At 36.7% G+C, this 10,511-nt stretch overlaps 1 protein-coding gene across 1 annotated transcript; it reads left to right on the plus strand.

Annotated features, from left to right (window-relative positions):
* Positions 1–8,880: 8,880 nt before the first annotated feature.
* Positions 8,881–9,932, plus strand: LOC119034852 (olfactory receptor 13C4-like). The gene is given in 3 exon segments (XM_037125999.2): positions 8,881–9,551; positions 9,553–9,775; positions 9,778–9,932. Coding segments are annotated over 3 exon segments (1,020 nt in total). The 5' UTR covers positions 8,881–8,909.
* Positions 9,933–10,511: the final 579 nt, after the last annotated feature.

Consider the following 10,511-nt stretch of genomic DNA (forward strand, 5'->3'; position numbering starts at 1 on the left):
GAATATGTGTATGTATAACATACACACAGACATATATTCATATACACAATTATCACCTGTCAAGAGACACTTCAGTTGTTTCCATATTTCTCCTATTGTGAATAATGCTGCAGTGAACATGACAGCGAGGTTATCTCTTTGAGATACTAAATTATTTCTTTTGGATATATACCTAAAATTGAGATAGCTAAAGCACAGGTAGTTCTATTGTTAATTTCTGAGGAACATACATACTATTTATTATAATAGCTGTACTAATTTACATTCCCACCAACAGTCTACAAGGGCTCCCTTCTCTCTACATCCTCACTAGCACTTATAACTTGACTTTTTGATAATAGCCACCCTAAAAGCTGTGAGGAGCTATCTCATTGTCATTTCGATTTGCATGTCCCTGATGATTAGTGATGCTGAACACTTTTTCATTTACTTTGGTTGTTTTTATGTCTTTGTCAGATTAATGTCTATTCAGTTCCTTTGCCTATCTATCTATCTATCTATCTATCTATCTATCTATCTATCTATCTATCTATTTGCTATTGAGTTATGTGAGCTTATCTAGTTTTGGATATTAACCCTTTATTAGATATATGCTTTGCAAGTATTTTCTGTTTTCATAGCGTGCCTTTTCATCTTGTGGTTGGTGTCCTTTGCTGTGCAGAAGCTTTTGAGTTGCATGTAGTCCCACTTATTTATTTTTTGCTTTTGTTGTTTGTTCTTTTGGTGTCAGATACAAAAACTCATTGTAAAGACCAATATTAAAAACCTTTGTTTCTAAGTTTTCTTTTAGGAGCTTTATGGTTTTAGGCACGACATGTAAGTCTTTCATATATTTCAAGTTAATTTCATTAACTTGGTGCAAGGTAAGGGTCCAATTTCATTTTTTGCAAGTAGATAGCTCATTTTCTCAATACCATTTGTTGAAGAGACTATTCTGTCCCCACTGAGTACTCTTGTTGTCCTTGTCAAAGATTAGTTGGCTATGTATACCTGGGTTTATTTCTATGCTACTTATTATGTTCCATTGTCTATGTGTCTATTTTCATGCCAGGATAATAATGCTTTAATTATGAAAGCTTTGTAATTCTCTTTGAAGTCAGGAAGTGAGATGCCACCAGCTTTGTTCATCTTTCACAAGATTGCTTTGGCTATTTAAGGTCTATTGTAGTTCTTATGAATTATGGGTTGTTTTTCTAGTGCTGTGAAAAAAAAAACCACTGGAATTTTTATATAGTTTATTGACTCTTTAGATTGCTTTAGTAAGTATGGACATTTTAACAATTCTTTCAATCCATGAACATGAAATATTTTTCCATATATTGATATGTTTTTCAATTTCTTTCATCAAAGTATTATAGTTTTCAGTGCAAATATTTCACTCTCTTGGTTAAATTTATTTCTAAATATTTTATTGTTTTTCAAATATTATTATAAATTAAATTATTTCTTAACTTCTCTTTTCAATAGTTTGTTTTATGTGTATAGATATGCAACTGATTTTCATATATTCATCTGGTATCCTGGAACTTTACTAAATTAGTTGATTAGGTTTAACAGTTACTTCAGTGGAGTCTTCAGGGTTTTCTCTGTATGAGATCATGTCATCTGCAGACAAGGATAATGTAACTTCTTCCTTTCTAGTGGAGGCCTTCTCTTTTTTTTCTTGACTAATTGCTCTGGTTAGGACTTCCAGTACTGTGTTGAGCAAAAGTAGTGAAAGTAGGCATTTTTATTTTGCTCCTGATCTCAGAGGAAAAGCATTTAGCTTTTCAACTTTGAGTCAATGTTGGTTGTGGGCTCATCATATATGATCATTGTTATGTTTAAATACATTCTTTCTATAGCTAATTTGCTAGGAATTTTGATTATGAAAGGGTGTTGAATTTTATCAAATGCTTTTTCTGCATCTATTGAATAGATCATATGGTTTTAAATCTTCCTTCTGTTAATGTGGAGTTTCATGTTTATTAGTTTGCATATGTTGAATCATCCTTGCAATTTAGGGATAAATCCCACTTGATCATGAAGTATGATCCTTTTAATGCGTGTTTTTTTAGATTTTATTTATTTATCTTTAGAGGGGAAGGGAAGGAGAGAGGGAGAGAAACATCAATGTATGGTTGCCTTTCATGTGTCTCCTGCTGGGAACTGGCCTGCAGAGAAGTGGCCTGCAACCCAGGCATGTGCCCTGACTGGGAGTCGAACCATGATTGTCTGGTTCGCAGGCCCGCACTCAATCCACTGAGCTACACCAGCCAGGACCTTTTAATGTGTTTTAATATTGAATTTGGTTTACTTGTATTTTGTTGAGGATTTTTTCATCTATGTTCATCAGAAAGATTGGTCTGTAGTTTAGTTTTATCGTAGTATCCTTATCTGGTTTAGGTATCAGGGTAATGTTGTGCCCTTAAAATAAGTTTGGAAATGCTTCCTCTTCTTCAGTTCTTTGGAAGAGTTTGAAAGGGATAGACATTAATTCTTTTTTAGATGTTCGGTAGGATTAATCACTGAGGCCATCTGGTCCTTCTTTGTTGGGAAGTTTTTTTGGTTATTGAATTACTCTCTACTCATTTTTAGTTTGTTCAGATGAACATACCACAATCAAATACAGTAGTTTTACATTTTACTCCCCTCTTTCATGTAATTGATGTCCAGTTTCTATGCTGTGTTTTTATGAACACATATCTGTGGTATTAATTATTCATACTAATTTTGTCTTTTATATGCTAGCAATAAAAGTGATTTACACACTACCATTATAGTATGTAAGTCTGTGTTTGTATGTATCTTTGACAGTGAGATGTGTATTTCATATACCTTCACATCTGTGGGTATATGAGATTGCCTTTAGGACCCTGGTGAATATTTCTACAGATGGTAGTCTACAGATGGTGGGCTTTTTATCAGGTACACAGATGCATGTAGCTCTTTCAGGTCCCTGAGAGGTTCCTAACAGGTCCCCGGGCTGGTCCACTTTTAGACTGTGGCTATGATGAGCTGGAGCTGGTTAATTGTACCCTTTCAAGATCTGCAGTCAAACTGAGGATAAGTGCTTACCTCCAGAGACATAGAGGTGTATGTCTTTTGGCAAATAGTACTTGTCACATTGCACATGTGAAGGGTTGGAACTGGGTTCCAGTACTGCTGTAAATTGAAGTCAGCAGGTCTACCTCCAGGGGTCCAGATAAGCATGTCTCTAGGCTGGCCCCTGAGTGGGCAGGGAGTTTTCCATCTTGATACCTCAAGGGACTGGAACAGATTTATGGGTCCAATTCAGGATCTACAGTCAGAGAGAGGCTGGAGGGCCTGCCTTGGGGCACAGAGGGAGTGTGTCTTCCCCAGGTCATGGACAGATAGTACTGTTGGCTAAGAGCAGCTGGAGCCAGATCACGTCCCATTCAGGGTCCATAGCCAGTATTGAGGTTGATGAGCTTGTTACCTACGGCATGGGGAAGTATGACTCCTGATGGGTCCCTGGGCAGATGATATTGGCAGCAGGATCAAAGTTAAACAGTGCTATAGCCAAGTCCACAGGAGGACAGGGCTGTTTCTCAGTTAGTAGCTGGAACCATAGTCCACAGTTGGTGAATCTCCTACTTGGACATGGGACTGCCTTCTGAAAATGGCCATCCAGAATCCTTAAACTTTACAGTGAAATGTAGCTTCTATTGGAAAATTACAGTCAGAATCTGTGTTAATATCTATAATATGGCTTAATAGAGTGAAACATTTTAATTCGATAATTGCTATCTGTATCTGAATACATGCCCCAAGCTGTCCATTCTGGATTCTTTTAACTTTTGACCTTAATCATCTGAATTCACCTTTGACATATAACTGTATTTATATTATTGATTATCTGTATTTCTTTTCATTTCAAAAAAGGTTGGCAATAGCATTCTGCATGACATTAACCTTTAAAAATGGAGATAAAATAAGCAAAAGAGTTAAATGACAGTGCATACAATTTACAACCAATTACTGTTTAATTTGTAATAGCTAGATCATTTTTAAGTTCCAGCATTTCACCTTAGTAGTTATCATTTGAATTAAGATCTTACTTTGAGTTAACTTTGCTTTGGTAAACATATTTTGAATTAAAAAGCTCTCACATTTTATAAAGTTAATTTGGTGAACATTCGCCTCTGTTTCCAAAAGTTACATGGGTAGGAGAATGTCATTTCATTTTTGAGCTTTAGTTCAGTCACAATATATTCCCAACATCAATTTTAATTGAGTCTGTGGGACCCTGTTCCTTACACATGAGAAGTTTCTCCATTCCACAGATCTCTCACTGCAACTTAAATTGCTTTGGGAGTTGGGGAACAATTACAACTGTTGCATTACAAATATTTATTCTTCCGCATCTGTGGAATCTAGTGTTGTTTGTTAAACCCAATCTTAATTCAGAATGCTGATATAAATACTATGAAGAAAGTAACTGGTTCTTCTCTGAGGTGGAAATAATTTATCAGTAGAAAGGTAAGTCTTCTGTACCATGAAACTATGCCTTTTAATTCCACACAAACTATTATTAAATATGGAGTTAAAATATGAACAGTATGGGGAAATACAGCTACAAATTTATTATTATTACCAAGTAGCTGTGATTGCTATTTCCATATAATGCCCATTAATTTGTAAAGCAGTTTCCATATGCTACTGATTTTTTCTTAAAACAAACCTGGGAAAACAGTAAGGCAGGTATTTTTATCAAAATTTCACAAATAAGAAAACTGAGACTATATATTAAAAGAAAAGAACCTTAAACCCAGAACTTTTGCTTCTAAGTCCCAAGTACTTTTTCACTAGGCTCACCCCAATAGGCTCTGTGAGGAGAGCCTATTGCAAATGAATCATCTGGGCATACTAAACTTTTCTTGGATATGAATCCACAATTAGGCACAGGGAAATTGCTTAAGAATCTAGAGTGTAAATGTTCACTAATTCAGTCCAAACCCAAGATGTGCAGCCACTTTGTCAGGCTCCAGGTGTAGAAGGGTGAACAAGACAGACAAGCTCCTCTCCTCACGTTTCTCATTATCTTACAATATACAAAATAACTAATTTAAATTTCTGAAAGAAGAAGAGCAAAGGCAGCAAGACAGGACTGATTCAACATAGGTTTGAATTGGTAAGGGAATTTCTGCCTAGGAGGGGAAGGCTTGGAGCAGGTGGCAAGAAAAGTGGTTTAAGTGAACTAAGATACACTGTCATTACATGTTTCTGGAAGTAGAAGCCAACAGGTTCTCCAGGCCTGGACCCCAAAGGGACTGGACCTGGAACATCACCATGATTCTTGGTATGTCAGTGTTTGCTGTTTTCTTTTGCATTAGTGCCTGGGCTAATTAGAGTGCTCCTGTCCCTTACCTAAGGTATCCCTTGACCAATTTCTGTACCCCACTTGTGAGGAACTTCAATTTAGCCTAAGAAGTAGTGTTGAGTGAATAGAATCACTTCACAGAAAATGAGGTGTTCTGGCACATGTAATTTAATCCCATAGGCCTGAACCTTCCATAATGACAAGAAGTAGTAAGCTCTTAACTAAGACTTAACCATTCTTCTTGTCCCTTATTTATTAAGTTTCTCCTTTATGACTTTGATGTACCTAGTCTCACTGACCATTTTCTGTTGCTGACACATGTTTTCTGTACAGAGTTTAATGCTACCTGTTGTGCACAGAAGTACTCGTAAGAGAATGGGCGTTGAGTTTTGTCTCTGCCTGTTATTAGCTATGTGACTTCAATGAAGTCAACTAATTTTTAACACAGTATCTAGCATATAAGATCCTGCAATAGAAGTTGTTTGCATAAATGATAGTTTTTTTCATTTAAATAAATTAAAAGTTTTTAAAGTACTTCTGGCCCTTACCTGAATAAAAATACACTGAAAATTGTTTTGAGGCTCCATTTCCTCATCTCTAATTTGGAGACTCAATATTTTCTTGTCTGCATCTTTCATCCCAGTTGATAGTCTCCTTTGTTTTCTTTAACTGAATTGTTTCTGAAATGAGAATCCCTCTGTTGGGTTTGGCTTCTGACTCGAAGACATTATACACTGTAGAGAAATCTTTTCACCTATCACAACAGATTGAACTGTTAGAGTGGTATAGTGAGCTTATGCTGCCGTTCCCAGAACTGTTAGCCTATGTGAACCCTAAACTGGTGGTTTTGTTTACCCTGAAACTGTTGGCACTTATGAAAAGATGATTTTTTAGTGTACCAGTCAGTAGTTAATGATAATCTAATTAATCTAAATATTTTAATTTCTTATGTCAGATATCTGCTCAAGAACCTCTTAAAATCGAAGTGTATAATGCCAATTTTAAAAGGTAGGGTCTAAAACTCACTTGGACTTGGTGCATTTAGTAATGGGGCTCTTTCCCCACAAAAAGAAGCATCAACATTGTCTGCCTGACTTTTGGACCTTTATATACACCTGTTTTATTTACCTTTTCAAGTGTGCTTCCCATCACTTCTTCATAGGAACTCCCTTGTCTGAAAGGAGGTACTGCCATACTGCAATATGCTTCCTCTTAAACTTTGCTCAACCTGTTTTCCCTTCTGAGATGTCCCTCTGCTCCTCTTCTCTTCCCAACCTGCCTCATCCTTTCCATGCTTGCAGATCTAGCCTACATAGAGATTCTTCCAGAACTCTCTCTTGACTTGTTTATTTCTCATTAACTTCCTCCTCCTAAAAATACTTATAGCAATTCCACTGCTAGGATTATATCCTAAGAATCCTAAAACATCAATATCAAAGAACCTATGCACCACAATGTTCATAGCAGCACAATTTACAATAACCAAGAGTTGGAAGCAACCTAGGTGCCCATCAGTAAATGAATGGATCCAAAAATTGTGGTACATATACACAATGGAATTCTATGCTGCAGAGAGAAAGAAGGAGCTACTACCCTTTGCAACAACATGGATGGAACTGGAAAGCATTATGCTGAGTGAAATAGGCCAGGTGCTGAAAGACAAATACCATATGATCTCACCTTTAACAGGAAGCTAAACAACAAAACAAACAAGTAAGCAGAAAAAAAAAAACCCCAAAAAACAAAGACACTGAAATAGAGAACAAGGGGATAGTGACCAGAGGGGAGAAGGAAGGAAAGTTAAGGGGAAAAAGGGGGAGGGATTTGGAGGAATAAATAGGAAGGACACAGGGACGAGAACTAAGGGGGGGGGAGGAAATGGGAGGGAGGTGGGGAGCAAGGGGCAGGGGAGGCTGGGATGGGAAAAATAGACAAAAAACTGTACTTGAAAAATAACTAAATAAAATTAAAAAAAATACTTATAACATTCAGTCTGGTCACACAGTGTAAATATATTCTATATCAAATTATTTCATGTATAGTTTTGCTGTTTTCCTTGCTGAATTGTACACTTTTTGATGACAGACATGTTGTGTTATACTTTTATTTTCCTTACTCAGCCTGGAACAGAAAGGGATTCAGGTTAGGCTCTTAGCAATATCCTATACATATTATAGTAGTCCAGTAGAAGTTTATCCTGCTTTTATATGATTTATCTTTTAATATTATTACTTTTCTGAATTGTACTGAACAGCCATGGATTTTGCTGGAAAACATAAAAGAAGTATGGTTTTAGTCACTTTCTAGGTTGTTAAGCTAGTCTATACAATAAAACAAAAGGACAACTATTTGTATCAGAAACATCTGGATGGTGTGCCCACTGAGGACTGACCATCTGGCCCTGTCCTGGCTCCTTCAGCATGACCTGGGAGCTTCTTAGAAATTCAGAACCACAGGCTCTGCCCCAACCCACTTAAAGACAATCTGCATTTTAACAAGACCCCCAGGTAATTTATATACATGTTAAAAGTTTGATAGACTGAAATAGTTTATTTTTTAATTATTCCACCCAGCCCCCAAATTCTGTATAGTAGTTGGTGAGAAAACAGTATAGCTTTTGGTTTTATAGCCCAGAGAGCTCTAGAATTCATTGGCAGAGATCTGAGTTGAACTCTACCTTTTACTGATAAGCTGAATAACTTTGGCCCATTTGTCTTCAACATTTGAAAAAATAGGGCTAATGAGAAGAATAATATTTTTGTAAAGTGTATATAGTGTTACCCACGCAAATATACTTACCCATTAATAGAGTTTTCTCAGGTTCACTAAAATAAGTTACAAGTAACTTGGAAGTCACAGAATAAAACAAATGAAGAGTGACTATGGGTTTTCATACATCTCCACTGTATACACGCATAGTTGATCTATGCACTAGCCTTCTAATAAGGACTAGCAAAAGCATCAGAGTTGGCTGTGACTGTGAGATCCACAACTAACTTGAGCTTTGAGCTGATGTTAAATTGTAGTGTATGTGGTTCAATGTACTATCATCAAATATCAGCCCTATATAAACACACGGTTTAACTGACTAAAAGCATATACAGAATGCCAGGTAAACAAATATTCATAAAAATCAAACTGGCTTTACCTTTCTGAAAATTTCTATTCAACATCAAACAGCACTTTTGTCCTTGCTGAGTTGTCTTTTGCCTTCCCCACCACTCTCTCACTGGACCTGGCTAAGTGAAGAAATTGGATTTGTTGTCTAATTATGCTAACATCTTTTTAAAAACTAAATTTAGGATGTCATCAACAGGAGGAAAGTTTGCTTCTGAACTTGCTTCTGCTCCTAGGAAGATCTGAACACATCAGGCACCGGGACACAGAAACTCTCCACATCCCATTATCACTGTATGCTAGGCACGAACTGTAGAAGACAACATATGTTAGAAGCAGATGACAGAAATCAAAGAAAACACTCCATATCAACCTAGAGTGATGCTTATTCAAGACATCTGTTACATTTGTTGCTTGGCAGTGAAAATATTTTATGTTAGGTCTACCTTTGATATTTGAAAGTTAAGACATGAATATAATAAATAAGACATTTGTGAAAGAATTCATTCTTCTGGGACTCTTTGGGAACCCAAAACTTGAGATCATTTTCTTTGTTCTAATTCTAGTTATGTATCTAGTGATTCTGATTGGCAACGGTGTTCTGATCATAGCATGCATCTTTGATTCCCATCTCCACACCCCCATGTACTTCTTCCTGGGCAACCTCTCTCTCCTGGATATCTGTTACACATCCTCCTCTGTTCCCTCAACTTTGGTGAGCTTAATCTCAAAGAAAAGGAACATTTCCTTCTCTGGATGCACAGTACAGATGTTCTTTGGATTTGCAATGGGGTCAACAAAGTGTTTGCTCCTCGGCATGATGGCATTTGACCGCTATGTGGCCATCTGTAACCCTCTGAGATACCCCATCATCATGAGCAAGGTGGCATATGTTCTGATGGCTTCTGTGTCATGGCTCTCTGGTGGAATCAACTCGGTTGTGCAAACATCTCTTGCCATGCAATTGCCTTTCTGTGGGAATAATATTATCAATCACTTCACATGTGAAATATTAGCTGTCCTTAAGCTAGCTTGTGCTGATATATCCCTCAATATTGTTACCCTAGCAGTCTCAAATATGGCATTTCTGGTTCTTCCATTGTTGGTCATTTTTTTTCTTCTACATGTTCATCCTCTACACCATCTTGAGAATGAACTCAGCCACAGGGAGATGCAAGGCCTTTTCCACCTGCTCAGCACATCTGACTGTGGTGATCATATTTTATGGCACCATCTTCTTTATGTATGCCAAACCCAAGTCCCCAAACCTCCTTGGAAATGACAATCTGCAAGCTATGGAGGGGCTTGTTTTCATTATCTATGGGGTAGTGACCCCATGCTAAATCCTATAATCTATAGCTTGAGAAATAAAGATGTAAAAGCTGCTGTGAAATATTTGCTGTGTTGTAAAGCTGTTAACCATAAGACCAAAATGAAAATATGGGTCTTTAGTGTATTAAGAACAGAAATGGCATCATTGGTCAATCATTGAGGAACTTCTTGTGGAAAGCAAAAGTAAAGTTATACAGAGAAGTTTCTATTTTTTGTTTTCACTTGCTCAGCTTAGCTTCAGTTATTGAGAAGAGTTGTCTGCTATAAAGTCAGATCTAATAGGTTCTGATTCATATCTCACAAAGACAATGAATTCCTTTATATTCCTACCCTGCTGATATCTGAAATGAGTGTTATTGGTGTACTGAGTGGCAACACAGTGAAAAACGTCACAATAAGCTTTGGAAACAGAGAGGCAGGAATATATATTCTGTTGTATTACAACCTACTTACATTAATATTGAGAAAATTATTCATGTTTTATAAATTTTTGCTTCTTTATTTGCAAAAGGGGAGTAATTAAACATTGCTCCCAGCATTATTATAAAGATTAAGCTGCACAAAGCACCATCATAGTACTAAGTTCATATAGTAGTTGCCTTTATAAAAGATGTTGAACTTGACTTTTCCCATTGACTCAGAATTTAGGAACTAAAGTGAAGACTCCAAATTGAAGGTAAAAGACTGTAACTACCACCTCTTACATTTTTTAAGCTACCAGTTATTAAGGTCAGCTACT

The sequence above is a fragment of the Artibeus jamaicensis genome, unplaced genomic scaffold (assembly GCF_021234435.1).
Source record: "Artibeus jamaicensis isolate MK-2021 breed Jamaican fruit bat unplaced genomic scaffold, CSHL_Jam_final scaffold_1964, whole genome shotgun sequence".
NCBI lineage: Eukaryota > Metazoa > Chordata > Mammalia > Chiroptera > Phyllostomidae > Artibeus > Artibeus jamaicensis.